Source organism: Nyctibius grandis, chromosome 9 (assembly GCF_013368605.1).
Source record: "Nyctibius grandis isolate bNycGra1 chromosome 9, bNycGra1.pri, whole genome shotgun sequence".
Classification (NCBI taxonomy): domain Eukaryota; kingdom Metazoa; phylum Chordata; class Aves; order Nyctibiiformes; family Nyctibiidae; genus Nyctibius; species Nyctibius grandis.
The window spans coordinates 32,769,848-32,792,658 of NC_090666.1; the positions used below are offsets into that span (position 1 = coordinate 32,769,848).

The window sequence follows — 22,811 nt, forward strand, 5'->3', positions numbered from 1 at the left end:
AGTCTCCTATCAAAATATATTGGGGGGATTTTTGCTTTGTGTTTGGGGCTTTGTTCTTTTTGCTGCTAGCGACACTTATTCTAGAAACTTCAGGGTTGGGAATCACTTTATTTTTGTCACAGAACGAGGACAGTGTACATACAAAATGTAAAGTAGAACTTCTTGAAGTGCTTCAACGAGTTGTTTGACTAAATTGAAATAAATGTTGATTTGTTCAAAAAAAAAAAAACAAACATGCCCTTTCTGGATCTTGTTAGTCTTGACTTTTTATTTCCTTTCTTTGCTAAAGCAAAAAGCGTGCCTCTTGCCTTCAGAAATCTGCTCTCCCAGCTGTGAGGCATTACGGGAAGGCTACTCCAACGTGCGCTCCCAGCAGATGTGTTGGACTTGCTCTCGCTGTGCTCTGGGCTGGTTCGGGATGAGTGCTGGGCACAAACCCGAGGCAAGAGAATGGGTGAATGCAATCGAGTGCTTAGAAATACTGCGTCTGGCCTCAAACTCTGCTGTGTGGAGCAACTTTTTCTGAGCTTTTCCACATCCTTTTATTCAGGAAAAACCTATTCTAAAAAGTTGTTGCTTTGTTGGGGAGATAAGCGAGGTTCTCTTGAAGGACTCAAGGCAGGCCAGTAAGGTACCTATCTCATAGTATTTTGGGATAGGAGCTGGCTAGGAGTACCTCACTTACCAGTAGGTTGGTGGATTCACTCTGGATGTTTGTTCTTTTATTATTCCTGTTATGAACTCACAGCAGCTTCTGTGAAGGGTCAAATGGGACTCGGAAGCAGGACGAATTTTTCCAGCTGATAAATGGAGAGAAGAAGGCTCAAACCTCCCACCGGAGAAGTCATAGATACGTGTCACAGTTGTAAGCTATTATATGGAAACACGTTTCTGAGAGGGACGCCCAGAGAGGAGGACTGCAGATGTTTCAGCTGCTGTTCAAGTGCTTGGTGCTGTGGGGTTGAGCAGCACACTTCCCTGAGAGTCTCTTCAGAGGCACAAGAACATGTTCTGCCTTCATGTGCAGCAGCTCCTTGGTTAAATGCTCATCTGTAGGAAACAAGACCCTGCCCTGTATTCACCGGAGGACTCATCTTCCTCTTTTCCCTGTGCCCTCCATACAGTCACCTCTGACAATAGCTTTAGGTCCATGTGAAGCAGCAGATACAATAGAAATTACTTCTGTAGCTGTTCCTCTCACTAGGCACTCTTGGACAGTAATGAAGTCATGTTTTATTTCAGCGGGCTCTCTGTGCCTTCCCCTTGTGCTGTTTCTCTCCCTGGAGACCCTGCTCACTCATTCAGCACACTCTCAGGATTTCAGTAACTTTTCTTGCAAGATCTCTTGAGACCGTGCGCCTCTGTGCTGTTTCTCCAGGCTTTTGGTTTTCTCTGACTTTGAAACTTTCCCAGAACTGCAGTGACTTTTCTCTGACCTCCAGGAACTGGAGCTCTCGAGCCCTGACACTCCGACTGGCACGACCAAGACCTGGAGACTACTTTGGGATGTCAGCTTTCCCAGCGCATGCTGGATGAAAGCTGCATCTGAGCAACACCAGCTAAAAATAAAAGCTATTCAACTGAAGCTAATGGCGGGTTGCCATGAGTTATTGCTCATTAAAGTGAATTGTCAGATGCTTAACTTGAGCTAATCATTTCCTGCTGCGAGATTGGCCTGGTATGAAACATACTCAAATGTGGGAAGGGGGTTCACAATAACTAAATTTAGCTAAGGGTGTAATTTCCTCGGACTCCCTCTGTAGTTAATGGAAAGAGAGAGGTTCCTACGGGGGGTGATTCCCGCTCCATGTCACCCTTGGATAGCAGTGCCCGCGGCTCCTTGACTGCCGGAGCCTGGGGTGAGCTGCTGCCTGCCACAAACATGAGCTTCGCCAAGTAACGGTGCTTGCCCCAGCTAGGTTAGTGCTTGTTTTCCTAAGCCTTCCTAGGCTTAGGTTTCTACCTGGAAGTAATGATCAGGAAGTTGAATATTAAAACCAACAGATTGGTGACCATTTCCCAAAGACAAAACCCATACGCAAAATCTCCCAGGAGCATCCCTTGCTTTGCAGTGTAGCTAAAGGGAACTCTGCAGATAATCCTCTCTCTCAAAGCAATTCTTCTTTCCCATTTCCAAGAAATACCAGCTACTCTATAAAGAAACAGTGCATTCTGATTGTTGTGTGACTATTTTGGTTTTAAGTCCTTTTTTTCCCCTGTTCTTTTTGGAAGTTAGTCTTGTTTGCATGTTTGGCAGTGAAACAGAAAGTCAAAATTTGAGTTTTTGCATTACAGTGACTGGAAAGTTTGTCAAGTACATCTGCTTTTAGCAGTATAGGGTACTTTCTCTATAGGACTAGAAACTTTTGCATAAAATATTTAACTCCATCCCACTCTTCTTGAATTTGGACAGAATTCATTTCATCCATGTAAACAGAATTGTGAGAATCCTGCCAGATTGATTTGTGCCTTTTGATGTTACTTCCAGCTTGAAGCTTCAAATGATACTCCAAGACACAAACAAATTCAGTTGAACCTTCTCAATTCTTCTCCAATTCCAGGAGATCATAAAGTTAGGGAGAACATTTGAGCCTCAGAGCAAGATTTGCATTTAGATTTCAATGGCGTAGTTTGAATGTGCCTTTACCCTCTGGTGTGAACCCAGGTCCTACATGGTCTCATCTCATTTTTCCCTCGAGCCAAAGCGTGGGACAGGTCTGCGGTTGGACACGTGTAGAGCAGCTGAGCAGAGCTGGGAGCGAATGGGGAGCGGTGGAGGACTCCAGGGCGAGTTTTGCAATTCCATTGCAGAAGTTTAACATACTTCTAATCCAAAGGGCTTTTCAAGCCAGTTGTCCTCTATCTTTGTCTGACATGGGCACTGAAAATTTCCTCATGTTCACTTACGTTCTTCGCTAGAGCCTTTTTTGGAGGCAGTGCCTGAGGAGACAGTTTATCTGTTGACATTAAAAGTTGTCCGATTCATTATTTATGTTGGTATGAACTAGTGTTTTCGTTTGAGGAATAGCTGTGAAGTGACTTTGTATTATCCAAATGTTGTTACTTCCCGAATTTTTGCAAATCCATGCCAGGTTTTACAGGCAGAACAGGCTCTAACACTAAAACTGGGATCAGTACTGTCATCTGCCTAAGCCACAAAGTTTTGTAATGCTGACTCGTGCCAATAAAAATGTCTCGCTGAATGTGTTTTGGACATTTAATACAAAAGCACAGAAGAGACCAAAGAAGCAGTTTTCATACCTCTTTCTGCCATGTTTGTGTCCATTGAGTAGAGCTTCAGCCCTGAAGCCCTCGAGCAGATCCAAGGTGGCTCTCACAGCAACTTTTCCCGAGGGAGAGTATAAAGCCTCAAGGGGCTGAGAGCTGTGAACTGGAGCCTACAGCCTGTATGGTGAAGGAGATGCTCTTGAAAAGGGCGGGAGAGGGTGCATTTTGATGGTTTAGATGATTCTTGTTTGTTTAGTGTGAAATACTAACATAGAGGCTTTGTTTGTGCATCAGATGGGTCTAGATGACTTCTGCTTTCCAAGATTTTCTGGTACAGAGATTCCCGTTCTTCAGGAAGTAATGGCTCGAGTAAAGACTGAATCAGTCTTTCACCCCCATCTGATTCAATTCCATCTTTGTCAGAAATGTTATTTTACAGGAATCACTAAATACGGAAAATGGGCTCTGTCAAGCACAGCAGAGCTAATTTATGTGCTCATCGGTCAGATTGTCGTTATTGGCTTTCATTCATGAGTGGAATTATTTCTGAAAAAAAATGTTGATTTAAATGCACATGCTAATAGAATTACAGAGTTCCCATTCTGGCTCATCTTCTTTGACTTCTGTGGAAAAATCCTTTTCTCTCAGGCTGTTTTTCTGGAGTGAGAAATGGAGCCATACATAAATCAGAAGAAGATTCACCTCTTCTCTCCTAAAGCAAGATTGTGTCCTGCTTGTCACCTGTCTTCATAGCTATATTCTGTACTAAGTTCTGATCATGGAAGTGTATTTCCTTCCTATCATATATGATCCGTGGTTCGTACGGATCAAAAAGAGAAACCTGATGTTTTCTTCGGAGTTGCTCTGAGAAGCCTTTCCCTTTCCCCCTTAGAGATCTGAGTTCCTGTAGATGAGTCTGGTGCTGCATGAGACTGATCAGACAGACGTCCCCTCCCATGCGTGCTCTGGGGAACAGGGAAGTAAAAATAAAATGCCTGGTATTTATGTTCCAGCAGTAATTCCTACTGACTCAAATGGGAATACAACTGTGCCTCTAAAACGGTTCTATGAGATATTCATTTTTCCTTTCACCCAAGGTTGCACTGAACTGGAATCTTCCATTTTTCAAGTAAAAGAGCTGTGCTTTTATAGACGTCTGTTCATTTGAGCAACAGCAACAAATATTTCATGCCTCTGGTGGTGCAAAAGCTCCGAATGTTAAAGCTCTTTGGTCTGGCTGAGTATCTGTCGCAGTCCTATTGCCAGAAGTTTCTTGGAGGTTTGCTTAGGGGTGTTTTGGAAACCATCATTTCTTCTGTCTGAATGAATGGTTTGGCCAGGAAATCAATCTAGCCACACTAGTCTGCTGACCTCCCTACACCCATTTCGCTTCACCAAATACCTTTTTTAGACGCGTGTGTCCCGGAACATTGGTGGCAGGATGGCTGCTCGCTGCAGCTCTCTGCCGAGCCCTGACGTTCCTGCAGACCCGCTGCAGTGCGAGGGCAGCCACTGCTTTGCTGGTCCTTGCGGGCAGTGGTGGCTGCCTGAATTACCATGCAATGTGCTGCCGTGTCTTCTCCAAAGTGCTCTCTGGCTTTTCTTAAGCAAACTGTGTTTCCAAACAGCTCTGCCAATACAGTTGGCAAAGCACCTACGTGCTAGTGCTTTGCCAGAAGAGCACGGTAACATGTCCTCCTTTTCCTCCTGATCCACCTGGTGTCTGGATCTCAGGCGCGTATCAAGTGTCGTGGTTAATGTGTTTGTAGCTGTACGTGCCACGGAAGCAGTGGAGCTCACACAGGCACGGCTTAGGAGGTTGTCTCCAAAGTCTTTCCTGGGAGATTTTGTGTGTTGCATGTTTCTGTCTCTCATTTCATGAGCTCTTCCCTTCCTTGAGCTCCAGTCCTGCCTCTGCGATCATGGCGAGGTGACCTGCTTTATGTGCAAAGGAAATCATTCTCAGCAGGGCTGGCAAACAGCAAGTGTGACGTGTTCACAAATGTGTCCGTATTTGCAGTTCCTTTAAAAGAGAGAAGGAAAAAAGGTTATGAATATTGTGCGTGGACTCTCGGTGTGGTTTTTGGATAGTGCATGTTTGGCAGTGGTGGGAAGTGGGATGATGAGATGGGAGTGCTTTGTATGTGTGTAGGGTGCTGGGCAGAGCAAGCTCACCCCACCTCGAGGGGCTCTCATGGTGGCTGGGGAGCAGGGGAATTTATACCTCTCTGCCTGTCCTCCAGCCAGTGGAGAGTACATTACATGTAAAGGCAAGATAAGGCCTCCAGTATCGGGCTGCATGGGCCAAGCGAAGCCCAGGCTCTGTCCCAGATGCCTTACAGTGGTCAGCCAGGGCACTTCAGTGGACAAGGAGAAAGAAGGAGACTTCATATCTGCCAGGGCAGCATACAGCATGGCACGACCAAGATTTAGTAACCCCTTGGTAAATAGCCTTTTTCATCACCAACAGCATGACCTTAAACGGGGAAATCCAGAGCCTTGTTCAAGTGGGATCGTTGCACGGTGTAACACACCTCCCTCTGGAGACCTTTGGGTTGGCTTTCCTCATGGCTTGTGGCTCTGGAGGCCTGATGTTTGGTCTGCAGAGGTGTCCTGGCTCTAGGTTACACTTTGGACAACATTCCTGCAGCAGGCAGGGTGGGCTGTGGGCCAGCTCAGGACTTGGGCTGTTTCTGCCCACCCGCTGCCTTCCCCGGGATGATGGGGGACAATGACTGACTGTCACTTCCCTGGGACGGCCTTGAGCAAAGAGCTGTGGTGTGAGAGGTGCTGTGTGCCTGTCCTTGCCCTGGCCATGCTGTCTGGGGAAAGGAGAGGGAGGCAGCAGGCTGGGGCTTGGCCCTGCTCATAAAACCAGGGGTGTTTCCTGGTGGGAAGGGAGGTCCCTGCACCTTCCATCACGGACTTCGGGGTTCCTGCGTTTGGCTCTGTCTCGAGCCCGCTGGGCTGAGTAGGATTGCGTGTCTCCGTAACAAGTCCTTGGGGCGGAGGGGGTTGTTCCAGACTCCATTTAGCCTCCTGTCAGATCCCTCCCTTGCTAAAAGTTAAATTGGCAAGGTGCCGTCAACTGGAGGTAGGGGTTTGGACTGTGTTACTTCCAAGCCGTAGCAAAAACCTCTCTGTACATTAATCAACCGAGACGTGGGAAGATCAGCTTGTCCTCGGTTCTCCTCAACTTCCCCCTGAGCCCAGTCCTCAGCAAAGGCGGTGAGTCCGTGATGTGGCTGCTCGCCCCAAACCATCCCTGACAGTGGCAGCCTCCACAGAGCAATCGCTTCCAGCACTTCTCCTTCCCTGACTGCGGCCCGGCTCCCTCTGCACCAGTAATTCCCAAAGTTAATCCTCCCGCAGCGGCAGTGGGAGCGTGAGCACCTGAGGGCACCCAGCGCGGCGCAGCCCCTTGGTGAGGAGCCCTCGTGCTTCCCCTGCCACCTGCGAGACTTTCGGTGCTGCTGGGGGGACCTGGAAAATCAAATCACCATCGCGAAACCCTGAATGTTGCTGACACAAGGTGAGCTGATAAACTCCCAGAGCATCACGTGGAGCCTGCGAGAGGAGCCTATCTGAAGCCTATTGAGTGGAAGATAAGCTGGCCACTGACAAATATTATCTTGCGCTAGTTGATTTAACGCCACTTCGTGTGCATAAAATAACATCAACGGGAGCTGGCTAAACCCAGGCCTTTTTGAGGTAAGACTGCTGCTTTGCCCTTACGGAGGAATGTCAGAAAAACCCCAGCAGCTCCACCTGGGATCCGTCCTCCTCCCAGCCCCTCTCACGCTTGCTCCTGTTGTCACAAGACAGATGATTTGGATTTTCTTCCTTTCTGGGAAATGAACTTTGACTTCCTCTAGCTTGTTACAATTATTTCCGTATGTTCTAAAAACCTAACTTTTGACCTCAGGTATGTAATAAATTATTGGTTCAACTGCTGACTGTGGCTCTCTATGGTTATAAAATATTATAAAATGCTATAACTCTCACAGTTCTGCGTTTTACAAGCTGGCAGATGAGGCAGGCTGCAATCTCTGCTTGGTGCATAGCTGGCCATGAGCAGCAGCTCTGCCTGGCAGGTAGGAGCTCTGCATGCAGGCAGCAGGAACTGGCTTCTACAACAATATAGGTAACGATTCTCTGGGAGAGTGGCTCTCCCTCAGCGTGTGTACTACCCAGTGTCTCTAATGATTTTTATTGCTGAACTGAGAATATCTGGATGCACCAGGCCATTTTCATGTGTTGTAACTTGTCTTTTCTTTTTCTGCTGGAGCTGATAAAAGATTCAGAGATAACCATCTAAAAATGTTTAATAACATCAGCTGACTGCTTTCTGATGTGCAGTCTGAGATGTCTCTTACAGGAGTGTGACAGTTGCTTAATTCTGTAAAAAAATTTTGTCTTAAACTGTGTGGGATTAAAACATCTTGGTCCCCTGATTGCTCCTGGGAGAGAATTGCCTTGCCATGGCTTCAGAAAGGTGAAAGCGGGGCACTTGTTCCTAAAGGGCAATTGAGAAATCTTCAAGCAACTTGTTTGCTTTTGTTTTAAGGACTTATTGACATTGGCACATCTTTGGTCTGTTGCTTTTAGGGGGAGTAAGGGAGGTTGAACCCATCTGTAAGGTGCTAGTCTGAACGTGTATATTGATAATTGCAGTTGGATACAGTTCAGCACAATCTCCTGCTCAGATATAATGGAAATATTTTTAATTTAAGCCTGCTTTGTACCTCCTTCTTGGGAGTTTCCTTCGGTTTGAACAATTTGTAATCTTTGTAACTGTTCACTCCAGTTTCTTAGTTCTAGGGAAGGTGTGAAGTCTTCTGACAAATTGCTTTCAGAGGCAAAGGAGATAATTTTAAGGCGCTTCAAATAACCTTCAGAAGTAATAAGTAGTCTAACTAACAGTAATGTCATTGGGGTCTGGAAACGGCTCAGAAACGTTTATTGGAATCGGAACCTGACAAAGCGTTGGTGGCTGTCAGGTCTCCTATAGTAATCCTGCTTTTGTGCTTATTTTTTCTTCCTGGCAATTCACAACGAAATCTGTGGGAGGAAGCTGAGAAATTCAGCACTTAGCATGAATTCAGGCTTTCATCGAAAACTAGGCTAACTTTGTTGTCTGTGATCTTTCATACGGACAGACAGCGTGGCAGGAAATGAGAGAGTGTGTAAGATTGTGAAAATGCCTGTTGCGGGGCATATTCCCTCTCTGGTATGCAATAAAGTTTACGCAATGTCCATAGATCACAAAACCTTTCATTGGGCAGCTTGGATTTTCATGCCTTAGGACTGCTGAGCGCTTGAGTGCACTAGGAAATAGAGGAGGTGCTGGTATGATCTCTCACCTGCATTGTTTCCTTCCAGACGCATATTCAGTCTCTTCCAACGACAACGGGGGCAAGTCTGATTCAGTGGCCAACTTACAACCTCAGCCGTCCCTCAACTCCATCCAGAGCTCTCCTGGCCCTAAGCGCTCAACCAACACCCTGAAGAAATGGTTGACGAGTCCTGTGCGGCCGGCTGAACAGCGGGAAGGCCGAGAGCAACACAAGAAACAAAAGAAGGTGCGAGATGGCAGGAAGAGCTTTGACCTCGGCTCACCAAAGACCGGAGATGAAACCACTCCTCAAGGAGACAGTGCAGATGAGGTGTGTGTTGGTGTTGTTGCAGGAAAGACATATCTTGATAGTCTTCTCTGTGGTGTGTGATTCACACTTGGGTAAATGCAGTTCCCTTAGGGTCTAGAGGGAACGGCGACTCATATGTAAAATGCCATGACGGAAACTGTGTTGCAAACAGCATTGTTGTTCCAAAGAACAATGGAATATACAGGAACAAGCGTTTCAAAGTCAACATATATTATTGTCCTTTGACTAGATTTTTTTAATAGCCTAGTAGGAAAGCTGCCAAGGATAGAAATGAAGTTGCTCTTGAGCATCTGTTATCACTTTTTGCTGAGGGTCATATCACTTTTATCCTGCCATGGCAGTGTAATTCCTTACTGAAAGAAAACACTCAGAGAAATTAGCCATGTTCTGTTAAAATCTGCTATGTATTTGTAGCCGAAGTTTCTCTGCAGGCATGTTCTTTGCCAGAATGGCTCTTTCTGATAAGGTGAATAAGGAGTTACAAGCCAAAAACGGAGAAGATACTAACTTGAACACAAATAGAGGAACACATTTTTAAACTGAACGTTGAGCTGTTCTCATTTAAATCAAAAAATACTTTTCCATCAGCACACAGCAGCTGTAACTTGCCTTAGCTGCTTGGGCGACCTATAAACTGTATTTCTTGTAACTCTTAGAATGCACCAGGATTAACCGGCAAAACCTTACATCTTTATTGCTTCGCTTCCATGATGCTTAGCATTACTTGCAATTCTCTCCACCCAACGCAACGTTGAGCCATTAGTTCGAACAGACTCAAAGACTGATGGTAGGGCTCAGATATCTAAAAAGATAAAAGAAACCCATCCCTGCTTCTAATTATATTTAACTTTTCTTCAGAAGAGCAAGAAGGGTTGGGGAGAAGATGAACCAGATGAAGAGTCTCACACACCTCTTCCTCCTCCTATGAAGATTTTTGACAATGATCCAACCCCAGATGAGATGGTAAGGCCTCCTCTACTCTATCAGTTTGCTGTTTAAGTGCATTTCTCACATAGCCATCTCACAGTGGTTTCGTAGTGGTCATCTTAAGTATCCAGGGCCTAGACTTGTGGTTATAAGAGACTCTTACGTGCAAATCATAATCTAATACCTTTCACCAACTGGCTTTACAAATAGTGCTGGATAAGCAATTTAGCCCTGGCGTCTCATTTGATGGCAGGTCGATCATGTGATTGTGTTGTATGTGGTCAGAAATTCCACTCAGGCTGATAATGCATGTTCTCCACGTCTGTTTTAAAAGTGCTGTTGGTGTCTGGCAGTAGCAGCAGAAGTGGTATTTGGTGGCAGCCTGAGCCCGAGGAGTAGGACAGATGCTGGAGTCTGCTTGAATTCAGAAATACCAGCAGTACCAAGAGTTAGCTAGCTTGGGCTCTCCACTCAGGCTTTGTTTGTGATTGGGGTCCAGGAACATTGTCAGTCTGTGCCCCACCATCCACCCTCCATTCTGAAGTGCTTTAAAACTTGCAGATGGAAAAGCCTGCCCAGTGCTATCGTTTGGCATTTTTGGCGTATGTGGCTGATCATCACTGAATGGTCCATCAGCTTCACTTAGTTCAGAAGCCCACAAGGTACCTGAAGTTGCTCTCAGGAGGGTGGGAAGGGCTTATGTCTGCCCATCTTTGTGCACCATGCTGGTGGTGGTAGTTCTCTGCTGTTAGCTAGGGTCTCTTGAATGTTAAGTCAGCATTTGCTGTGGTAGATGGTGCAGTGGCTTGCAGAGTCCTTCAGTTGCTTTCTTGGGCTTGGGGTGAGAATCTGTGAATACAGCTATGACGGTGGTTTGCATTCACAGTCAATGCAGGTCCTGTTTGCACATGTCCTCCCCCACCCTTTCCTGGTGCTGTCGTCTCCCTTGTAGAAATCCATCCTCCTGTTTAGCTGTTTCCTGCTTTCCTGCTGGCATCTGTTTTTAGCACTGCCACTCCTGTATCTCCATCCTCTGATTGTAATTACTGCATGCAAAGAAGCAAGGATAGGGGAGATTAATAAATTGTCAAAAGAAAAACAACCCAGAATGTTCTTGGGGAAGGTTCAGGCAGGAGTTTGGAAATACACAGAGAGAAGGGCGCAAATATTTCTGGGATGCGAGGAGCAGAATGATGGAGGAAATGATTTGGGGGTTTGCTGGTAATCTGTCAGGAAATGTTGACATCGTGGTGGCAGTGAGACCAGAAGCAAGCAGCTGGAGTCATGGACTCTTGCCCTTTGAGTGCTGTGTGTGCTGCTGGCTGTCTGGTGAGGGGCAGAGGCGAAAGGTCGGCGAAGCAGAGCCGTGGTGGATCCATGCCCAGCGCAAGAGCGGTTGCTCCTGGCTTTTTCCCCGTGGTGTTTAGCTAAATGTTTTGGGGTTAGTTTGTTTTTTGTTTTTTGGGGGGGTTGTTTTGTTGTTTGTTTTTTTTTAAAGAAAAAAAAGCTGCTTTAGTCAGGTCACTATTTTTGATTTTTAACATGCCATGTGATTTCAGTATTTCTTAAATACATTTCTGACAGCGCCAGTGTTGTGGAACTAAACGGTTTTCCGCTCCAGATGTCTAAGCTTTATAGAGCGTTTTGGCGTCCTGTTTCTTCACCTGCTCCTGAAAGAGAAGATTAAATAGAGCAAGATGCATCTGAAACCCTTTTTCTCTCTCTTTTTCTTCCCCTACTCACTTTTTGTCAAGGGGGAAAAAAACTTAAGCTCACAAACATGGCTCCCGAATTCCCTGGCACAGGAGCACCACGTTTGAGTCATGCTGGAGCCAAAAGCTCTGTAACGGTGTTAATTTGGGCAGAGCTCCCTGCTCGTGTCCTGTACTGCTTACAGGCACGGGCTTTGGTTGGAGCACCAGCAATGTGGGGAAGCAGCAGTGGTAGGTGGGAGATGTCTGCATGGTGCAGGGGGTGGCACCTTTCCCTGAGCCCATCTGCAAGGCAGCAGTAATCATGCCTTGCTGCTCCTGGAGGCTCTTAAACAGATAAATTGCAAGATATCTTCATATTAGAAATTAATCATTTACTTCCTGGGAAACAGAAATACCATTTTTCGATTTGCTCCACACAAACCAGACTCTCTCGTCAATCACAGAAGAGTTTTATTTTACCCTGAAAGACTTGCAGGCAGCAAATGTTTCCCTGCTCCCTTCAAAACCCTGCAGATATTTACTTTTCAGAGATATTGAGCAACTTCAGCTAAAGAAATGAGAGCAACAGCTGGTTAATGCCTCCAAAAATGGACTTCTCCTGCTAGAATGGTTATGTTTGATGGTTATTGTCTATGTATTTGTCCCGTATCTCTCCAAGTCCCTATTTGTTCGTTTTTTTCCCTAGACACGCCTGTCCGCATTGCAGGTGAAACAGGCTGTCTGAGCCTTACATTTGTATGAGGTTCCTGCGTTACCAGCCTAATTCCTCAATTACCAGCCTAGATTACCTGTAGATTTTATTGTTGTTGTAATTAGAAACTGCTGATATAGCTGTACCACTTTGTGAAAGATGGACGATGAGTGGCAGGCTGTTCGTGCTTCTGCTCGTCACAAGGCTTCTGGTTGGGATTGGTCTCCTTTGCCTTTTTTTTCTCCTTCCGGGGCTGTGTCACTCAACACGAGCAACCTCTCCAAAGGGCCGCTTAAAGACGTGGCCAGCTGCCTAATTGCTGCCATCACATTTCCACGTCTCACTCCCCAGCACTATTTAATCTCGGATGCGTGTTCGTCAGCACCTGCACGGTGACTTTGCTGAAATAGGTGCTCTCCAGGAGACCTTTATTAAGCGTCTGAGAGATGTGTAAGTTTTTAATGTTTTCATGCAGAATTTGTAAAAATTTAGGCATGCTTTAGTCTGGTGTCAGCCTGCCCAAAAGCAGGTTATCAAAGGGCTGTATAGTCAGTGCTATTGTTTCATTAGATGAAGTGTGCATACAGGTGAACTAATAAATACCAATTCCCATACCTATCGCATGAGTTTGGGTTTTCAAAGTGAGGTTTCTTAGGACAAAGACCAAGGGGTGAAGAGGCCCATGTAGAGCAAAAACCTTAAGCTGAATATTTCACACACAGGCCAGTCTTCACAGCGCCATGCGGGAGTGCTTGGGTAGCACATTGATAAGGTCTGGCGTTTCGGGAGATTTGGGAACAGCCAGCAGCTATTAGCTGTGGCTACTGAATGTGGAGACATCCAAAGACATTACAGGATAGTCAGGCACCTAAAATTGAATTACCTGCAACCAACAAACAGACACAGAGAAGTGAGACTGAGAAAATATTCTAACTAATGGTCAATAGGGAAAAGTGGCCATCTCCAAAGAGGTGTTTTCTGCCCTCCTGGGCCAGGTACCTAGGAGAGACAAGATACGTAGTAGTGTTTTCTCTCCACTGATTGCAGAGAGGGGTGAGAAAATATACACATTTGGATGGCTGAAGTTGCAATGAATGTGGGGTGTCATCTGAGTTCATTTGGAGTTGCAATTGATCTGTGGGAAAGGGAGGGGGGATGATTTGTTCCCCCCTGCTTCCCTCCCCTGTTGCCTGTTAACTCCATGTGTACCTTGTATTTAACTGCATTTATTAAATATTTATGTATGGGGGAGGGGTAATTTTCTTACATCTGCAGTAGAAAGATCAATTTTCTGGAGCTTATAAGACTGTAGATGATCCTTTGAAGGAGGAACCCAACAGATATTAAGGAGTATTGTAGCCTGCTTGCAAATGAACTTCAGCTCTTTGATGCCTGCTCCCTGGTTCCCAGCCTTTGGAACTGCCGCAGGGGGATGTGCAGCCAGAAGTGGATGGCAATTCCGTGCTTGTCTGACACAGCGACACTTACTCACCTGACCATGCATGTGGTCCTCTAACCCTCCTGCTCCCCTTCCACATTCATTCTCCTGTCTCAGAAGCTGCTTCACTGACTGCTGGTTTCTTACTTCCCGCTCATTCCTGCTAACTTGCTTTTCCTTTGCAACCTGGTGTCTTGCAGTCCTCTTCTTTGCTAGCTGCTCGACAGAGCTCCTCAGATGTCCCAACTGCTGCGGATCTTGTCAGTGCAATAGAAAGTTGGTCAAAAGTAAGCTGGTAAGTTTAGTGTTGTGAAAACTGTGTACCCCAACAGGTCTAATGTAACTTCAGGGAAGGGCTTTAAAGTCTGCCTCTTGTTTTCTGGTTTCCTTGCTTTTCACCTTCATCTGCTATGCTTTTATTAACCCAATGTGCTCTGCTTCTTAGTAGAGTATCTAATATATTTGCTCCACACGTGAGATGAAGCCTACATCTCGCATTGCCACGTAGGCTCTGCGCTGCAAAGTTGAACGGCACCTTTTGGAGCGAGCTTTGCAGAGTATGAGCTACTGGACTGTACTCTTTTCTGGGTCTTGGTGGTATTCTTTCAAATATTTTTACACAGTGAGATGTTTTGTTTTGTTATTGTTTAAAGCTTGTTCTGAGGCATAGGAGTTTTATTACCAACATCGTGAATTTGTTTGGTATTCTGGCTTCCGCGGAAAAGACCCTCTAAAGAGTTGAACTGCTTGAAGTATCACAGCTGTGCTTTAATTTTACAAAGATTCGTGTGTCACTTTAATCTGCCTTGTCAACTCTATCTGACAGGGAGTGGAATAAGCTATAAAAATGCTCTGGGTTTAATTTGTTCAAAATTTCAGTATCGCGCACTCTCCCTTTCTGGTCCCATGTCTGTTGGACAAGGAGCAAATCCTGTTTCGTATCTTGGCTTCTCTTACGTTTTCCCTGAGACAGTTCAAAATGTTAATATAAAAGCTAAACCTTTTTCTACCTGTCCCACGACCTCTAAAATTAGGTAAATGCTTGCTTTGAGCAATTAACAAGTCAGGATTTAAAGCAGGGTTATGATGAGCCTACAAAGGTTCATTTTCTCATGTATACTGGAAGGATGAAAGAGTAAAAGCAAAACAAAAAAACCTGCAGTGATCTTTGCGCTACTGTAACTATCTGCAAGCAGCTTTATCTAGCGAATCATTTCAGAGGGTTTTGGTATTTTGTCAGTTTGAGATGTTGGTACATGAAGATAGCCCGTGTTCATAGGGTGCTTGATAAGGAGTAAGTGGTGAAGGAGCTCTTTGTGACATGGGAAAACCTGAGAAGGACATTCCCAGAAATTTTACTCAAATAGCTTTTATTCCATCGAGGGAATAACAAATTGAAAAGTATTTTCGTTAATCCAGTTAGATGTATTTTCGGAGGATATTGTATTTTCTCTCCCCCGCATGCAGGCTGTTAGGTCACTTGCAATTACTTTCCAGGGATTTGGGGGAATTTTAATTATTGTGGAATGTTACTATGTACCCATGTATTTCTGTTTCATTTTGTGTTTTCACTTTTCTATGAAGAATCCTCCTACAGTCTTTTGCAGAGAAACACTGACCACATGTAGCCTAACACTGATTCTGATTGAGACACCAGGATATTTTCAGGTTGTTTTGAAATAATTTGGAAGAGTTTTCTTATCCTGGAGCTACTGGAACATCTTTTTCCACCTTCTGGCAAAAGGATATCTTCTCTGTTTTAATGTTTTTTTTGGGGAGGTCTTATATCAACTTAAAACTAGTTTGGTTGTGTCTCACTAAGCCCTGCGGTAAAGTATTGCTGAATACTCTGCTTGGTTTTAGACTGCAGTGTTGATTGCAGAACTGGCTTGAAACGGAAGATAACACTGATGCTGGAGTTCAAGGATAACGTTTATTCTATCGTTCTTTGGGATTTTTTTTAGACCCTTGAAGGAGGATCTTACCGAGGAAGCTTAAAAGATGCCACTGGCTGCTTAAATGAAGGAATGACCGCCTTCAACTCCCCCACGAAACCTTGAAGAGGAACAAAAAGCCAAAGCAATGAGAGGCAGGATGTAAGTTGTCTTGCTGGTTCTTCTTTCTGAAACATTGCACCCAAGGGGGGCACATAGCTGCACTGAAAGAATACTTCGTAGTCAGTGAATGAGCACGGATAACTGGGAGCAAAATGTGCTCTGCTTGCTTCTGGTTTTTCTTAACCTGTAAAATACTTTATAAAAGCACTTGCACACCCAGGAAGTTCATCATCACTCTTTAAAATGTGCAGCTTTTACCCCAAGTAGTCAAATATCTGTTCCCGTAAAAGCCTCCTGAACAGCTAGACAAGTATTACTGAGATGTTTGCCTTGGTAATTACCTGCGTTGCCAGCGGTGAAATGAGCTCTCAAAGGGGGATATGTGTCTGACCTTGTTAGCTACCTTCAAGGAAAGAGCAGAGAATCCAACTAGGATTTTTTGAATGAGCTATTAGGAAAGAAAGGGGCAGAATTCAGATGCATTTGTGGTGAAACCACGCCACTGAAGAGCGAGTTTTCTATTTGGGAAACCCTCATGTTCATGGTAATGGGAAAGGAAAGAAATGGTGACAGCTCATGAAAGTTTTTTTTTTTTGAAATTTTCTGTACACTCCCATAAATGTGACAGAAATAACACTTGTGCCTTCAAAAACTTATCATGATTAAAGCATTTCTTAAAGGGTTAGGCTGAAGGACACAGAAAGTGGGGAAACAGAATCAAGAATTATATGAAATAGCTCAGGTAGCTGTTTTCTTTATACTGCCTCTTACACTAACACCGGGAACTGCAATCATCTAATCAAATCATACATTGTTGGGAAAAGTAACGGGCCATACAGGTTCTCATTGAGTGTGGGTAAGGTGAGAGGCAGAAGAAGAGCAGCCCACTTGGGAAGATGCCAAGCAGGGAAGGAAACCAAGTCAGGGGAGGACGAGGAGGTAGTTAAGTGTTAGACAAGGAAGGCAGGAGCAAAGTGTCACAGTCTTGTGAAAAGCCATCATTTGCTCCTGCAGTTTGTTGTGGGAAGCCAGAGAAGCAATACAGCGAAGGACTGGATCAACATCCCAGCAGGCATGGCAGGGATGTGACACTCCTGTGCTGTGTTTCTGAATAGGAGAAGTTTTCTACTAGACAGCTGTCAGCCTTCCCGCAGGGAACATCTCTGCCCACGCCTGTCTCCTAAAAGCTCCTCAAAATTGCAAGTTCTTGAGTTCCTCTGGTAGCAATTTCATTCATTAGATAACTGCCAACTACTGCAGGTTGCAGTTTTAGTGCCAAGACGTTTTGCCACTGTAAGTGCAGACACAGTAACAATTTCTAGCCTGCAATGCTTCTGGCAGGGGTCTGGCAGCGAGTTACACGTAATTAGTGGCTGCCTTCGTCCAGATTTCCTAAACGCCAGGATGTTTAGGAACACTCTAGTGGCTTTTCAGCACAAGACATCTGTCTCCTCTCCAGCAACTTTGTGTCTGTGTTCTGTATCTCTGCCGCTCGCTGTGTTTAATTCCATAGCCATGTGAGGCAGCTGAGCTCCAAACCTGAGCTACGACCCCTCATTCCCCACAAACCAGCAGCTGAATCCCTGCACAGGCGTGGGCAGTAATTCCCGTGTCTCTGGCAGCACATGCGTACCAGCATTAGCCTTAGTGTTAGGAAACCCCTATTCCACCAAGACTTGCTTGCTGCATTTCTATGAGCAATAAGGCAATAGTCTCATGAGTAGCATTGTTCAGTGTAGATTTAATACAGAGTTACCAAGATATCCAGATATTCAGACTTACTCAGAAGTGAGGAGCTCTATCCTTGTTCCAGTTCATGCCATTTTAAATAACAGCTGTGTGGTCAGTACCTGCTGGTTGACCAGGACAGGCACTTTCAAGCAATTGCCTGCCCTTGCTCCGTGTTCTCAGATGAGGAGATGAGTGAACTTCAATTTTTGGTAGCACGCATCTTAGAAACCTTAAATTTGGGAGTACCTCTAAGGTCCTGTGTCAGGTAGGCTTCAGAGAACTAACAGAGAGTGTCAGGTCATTTTTCTGCTTGCTAGGAAGAGGGGGGCTGGGGGAACACTGTGCTGACTTTAAGTGTAAGCAAGTGGAGATGCAGACCCAGGTTCCTAAAAGAGGTGTAAATTTGCAGGTTTAGTCTGCTCACCTGACAGACACTTGGTCGCTGGACTGATTTTTGATTCACACCCACCTGCCTGCATGTGCGGCAACATGAAGCACTACAAGTACCTTCTTTTCTTCACTTTTAGAGCAGGATTTGGCCAGAGGTATCACTTGCAGTAAACTCAACCAAAGGAGTCTGGGTGTGGGAGAGGTGGTGGGCAGATGGGAGAGGTTCTCCCCATCTTCTCAGAAGCTCTGTGTTCACAGGAGCAATGCAGACGGAGGTGGTGCGAGCCAAAAAAGTAACCTCCCAGCGGTGCCTCCCCGCGCGGAGGAGACGTGGCCAGCCTTTTTGTAAGGGCACCGTAGGTCAGCCAGCGAGAGGGGACTGTACAGCGTACACTTGTTTCAGGCCACACGCTGCTGCTTTGTAAGAGAGCAGCCTTTTGCCCTGTGCATGTTTACTACCCAGGCACACAACTTGGCAGGGGCGCTTCGGAGAGCACAAGCATCTGGCATCGCTGCTGGCCAGCCCTGCCTTTCTGCCAAGGGGGCTGGATTTCATTCTCAAATGAACAAGAAGCTGTTTGACCTCTTCCTGCCACGTGTCTTAAGGATCTCCTCAGCTCTGTCTGAGCAAGGGACACGTTGGGAGTGCAGTGGGGAGCAGGATTTATTTTCTCAGTAACCTCTTATAACTGAGTCTCTCCTTGCAACACCAGTCTACTTTTTTTTTTTCCCCTAGATATTTTCAACCAGGCTTTTATCTTAGCACTGTTTGGCCCGTAGCCCTATCATTTCAAGTGGCTCACTCTGCTGATTGATGTGAACAGAGTGATATTAGGCATGAAAGCACTCCCCTATCTTGTTAGCCTTGTTACCGCCGTAGCGAATTTGAGCACAGAATGGAGTTTATTTGTCACGTGCCAAATCTATGTATTGGTGTAATTGAGAGCAAACTGTCTGCAGCAAGCTGTAACTTTTTGAAATTGTCCTCGAAAGAACATTTTTGTGATTAGTCAGTTTGACTTACAAAGGAGGGGATTCTTTTAGCTTGCTGTTGTTGCATGCATCAGGCCTTCGTTAGGTGACTCTCCTGCCCAGGTATTATTAGCTCTGAAATCAGCATGAAGCATTTGACACCCACACATAGATTACCTAGTCTGAAAGATTAAAGCTCTTGGTTATGACAGGAGGGGGTATTTTGTTTTCCAAGTGTTTTTAAACTTCCAAATTAAAACTTCGTTGATGAATCTTGGGCAAAGCCTAGAGGGACTGGGGCAAGAAATCCTCTCCTGCTTGCTGCAAAACGGTCAGGACACGTCTCCCATCGCCATCAGGAGAGCTGCATGGGGGTGGAGGAGAGGAGAGCAGGAAGGGTAGTTCAAAGTACAGGCAGCTGGTTGTGCTGCGTGCTCTTGCACCCATCTCCTGGGATGTGGGGGGAAAGGGGTAGGAGGGAAAGAGTGGTTAAGAGAATTGAAACTACCCGGCACCTGAAATGTGACGGTTTTGTCAGTCACATTCCACTGAGCTGTAAGTGAGTTGAAGAGTGAGTCCTGTGCTACGTGACCTGGAATGATGGTGGGGTAGTATGTGGTAAGACGGAGCAAACAGTTAAACATCAGGAATATGGTCAAATATGTGTGTGTTCTGTTTTCAATATAGGTTTGTCTTAAATGAGCTGGTACAGACTGAAAAAAGACTACGTCAAAGACTTGGGAACTGTCGTGGAGGTGAGCTGAAGCAAACCCTGCTATGCAAGATATTTTTCCCACTAAAAGCACCATGCTGAAAAGTGACAACAACAGAAAATACCAGCATGAGAAACAAAGTGGCTTTATTTTGCACTCTGCTTCCATGGTCCCCTTCTTGTGTTGACAGAAACAAGGAGAAATGCCTTTGGAAACTATTTTTGTTTCCATCTAACAAATGCTGTATTTTAGGTTTCAACTCCAGCATGCAAAGGTTTTTCTTGGCTACCCTGCTTGTGACAAACTCTTTCTGCTCTAATGCAGCCTTGAGGGCAGTAGTGGAGAATAACTTATGCTCCTGCCACTTATTTCATGTTTTTCTTGCTGTCATATTGAGTAATGGTAACACATACTTTACTTGTGTTTGCACCTGGACTAAAGTTCCTGCATCTGTGTACCTTTTCAGAAGCTGAGTTTGGATCTGTGCTAAGGTGCATATGTAGCCCATGGATTATTGTTTTGCAAAAAAAACCCCTTGAGATAAAATAGGGTTTGGGTTTTTTTTTCTGTTAAAGAACAGTCATAGTTTTTTAAGCTTCAGCTTGTAAAGACCTGGCTGATCCCTGGGGATCACCTGTCCGAGCCAACTCATGTGCAGGGTCCAGTTTTTTTCCCAGCGAGGACTCACTAGAGGCATTTGATTGAAGTGGGCTTTTGGCAATGCTTTTGCCATTCACTAGTCTAAGGAGAATTATCAGCCCATCTCACAGTGATTTTCAACAGCTTCCAACTTGAAGACCTTTGTGTTATCTTCTGTTTGCATCATGCTCCACTGGCAAACCTCACAGGGCTGCAGTGCTCCAAAGGCTTATAAAGAAACTCTCAGGAGGTGTGAGAAATCCTATTCATATGACTCTTTAAACTTACTGCTTGACTTCGTGCTCTCACAAAATGTTCATGGTGATGAATGGAAGAACTCTGTGCAGTCAGGTTGCTGCTTCTTGCTAGAGAAGCCAAAAGCTTAATAAACTACTTTTGTTTAACTTTTATCTTCTAATTGCACTTGTGACTTCAATGACATCTAATAATGGTTTGTAGATATTCAGAACAAATCCTTTAAAGTTTTCTTTTAAACGAATTGTGTAATTTAAACTATCTAGATGGATTTCTGGTTTTAAATTGTACAAAAGCTATTTTAAGCAATTTCAATGTAAAATATCCTAACATTAAACTTTTTTTAAACTTCTGCTTCTTTGAAAAAATGAGTGTAATTATGCTCCCCCTTCAAATGAACCCTTTGCTAATCACTGATCATTAATCCTAAAGGGCTTCATGAAGAGGATAGAAGAAAAAGGAGTTTCTGAAGATATGAAAGGGAAAGACAAGATAGTATTTGGCAATATTCACCAGATCTATGACTGGCACAAAGAGTAAGTTTTTTGGTTTAGTTCCTTTATAAGCACGTTTCTAACTGCTCATCCATAAAGAATTGGGGTATATGGTGTCTGTACATGTAAGCTGCTTTTAATTGAACGTCAGCAGGTCATTCAGGGCTGAACTTCTGAAGGACGTTGCCTCACTTTTAAGTGGTCTCTGTTGGTTTGTAAGTGCTGCTTAATAACTTCACAAATCATGGCTACTTGAATCCTGAGAACATGTTCTAATTCATGTGCTTTTAACCACAGTTTCACGATACACTAGATCCTGATACAGGGCTTTGTCTACCCAGTTAAAAATCACACAACTGCATGATGCAAAGCATTGGTCCTTACATAAAATCCTTTTTTCCCAGTGAAAAAAACCTTTGGAGGGCTGTAGCTTTGCACTGCCTGGCTTCATGGGAGGGTATTTGTGGTGCTGCCTCTCACCAGATACAAGCTTTATGCTGGCTCAAACACCATGCCAGGAGTGCTGGTCAGTGTGACAGAAATGTTGTTGCACAAAAGAGAGTCTGCTCTGTGTCAGTGCTGTGCTGCCAGTGGCTCTGCCATTCCTTGCTGGGGAGCCACAACAAAAGGCTCCAATGGGAGATATCACTGTGGTCCATCCACAGCTCCTGAGCTACTGCTCATAAGCAGTCCCAACATGGCTCCCACAGAGCTGCTGCTCGTGGGGTACTTGCTGGATCCTCAGAAAAGCTACTGAGGCTGCCATAATACGTAATATGTACATTGGAACAGGCTGCCCAGGGAAGTGGTGGAGTCACCATCCCTGGAGGTATTTTAAAAGACATGTGGATGTGGTGCCTAGGGACATGGTTTAGTGGTAGACTTGGCAGTGCTCGGGTTAACCGTGGGACTTGATCTTAAAGGTTCTTTCCAACCAAAATGATTCTATGATTCTATAATTGTGTTTCTTGGGTCACAGCTGTAGGCTCAGTTCACCCTGCTAATGAGCAGTAGCAATGCTGAAAAGTCATGGTTTACCTTCTCGTGTCTTGTGGTTCTCAGCAATGCAAACATCTTCACATGCAGCTGACAAGATCACGAAGGCTGACCATACCAGTAATATTTGGCTAGTAGGGTGTATAAAATGCAAAATACCTTCCAGATCCTTCTAGGTGTAAAGCTCTGACATGCTTTGGCATAGTTGATGCTTTTGACTCTGAGTTAGGAACTCTGTTCCTTGGAAATCTTACTCTGTCCTTATACAAGTAGCTTTTGAAAAGCTGCTGGAAACATGAGGCTTATTTCAAACCCTGGACCATTTCTGCTGCAACTTTATGAACAGCAATGTCTTGCTTATGGACAATACGGTCATCATTTAAACCCTGCCACTCAGAAATACTGTACAGCTCCAGCTAACTAGAATTTGAGCATGCATGTGCAAACTTGAGCAATGGGCACCAGGCTGGGATTTTCTTTCAGCTCTGGATATTTCCCTCAGCCAAGGGAAACACGGTGTCCTTCCCCATCATGTGTCCCACAGGTACTTATCTCATGGCCTGAGCCTGTCCTTATGTTCTGACAGATTGCCCTTGTGAGCACAAAAAAAAATGTCAGAAAAGCTTCACCATATATTAAGTTGATACTCAGGAACAGAGTGTTTTTACCAGTGCCATTCATTGTTTGTGTGATGACAGGAGTTTTCTGTAACACATAGGGAGGGATTTCCTATTTTTAGTTCTGCATATCTGGGTCAAGAAGTCTATTTAAATGCAGATGAATTTAACATTTATAGAGGACTGAGTTACGGAACTAGCTGTATCTGATGGTAGCGATAGGGATGTTTATTTGTGACAGTTGTCCAGTGTGCATCCTCCTTTTGAGGAGATTGTCAGGAT

The 22,811-nt window shown here is 44.9% G+C and overlaps 1 protein-coding gene across 1 annotated transcript in view; it reads left to right on the forward strand.

Annotated features, from left to right (window-relative positions):
* The window catches only part of KALRN (kalirin RhoGEF kinase), a 526,387-nt gene that overhangs the window by 455,334 nt on the left and 48,242 nt on the right, over positions 1 to 22,811 (forward strand). The window contains 9 exon segments of the mRNA XM_068408148.1: positions 8,611 to 8,894; positions 9,753 to 9,857; positions 13,866 to 13,935; positions 13,938 to 13,960; positions 15,630 to 15,698; positions 15,700 to 15,761; positions 19,503 to 19,533; positions 19,535 to 19,570; positions 20,855 to 20,958. Of these exon segments, the coding sequence (XP_068264249.1) occupies positions 8,611 to 8,894; positions 9,753 to 9,857; positions 13,866 to 13,935; positions 13,938 to 13,960; positions 15,630 to 15,698; positions 15,700 to 15,761; positions 19,503 to 19,533; positions 19,535 to 19,570; positions 20,855 to 20,958 (784 nt within the window).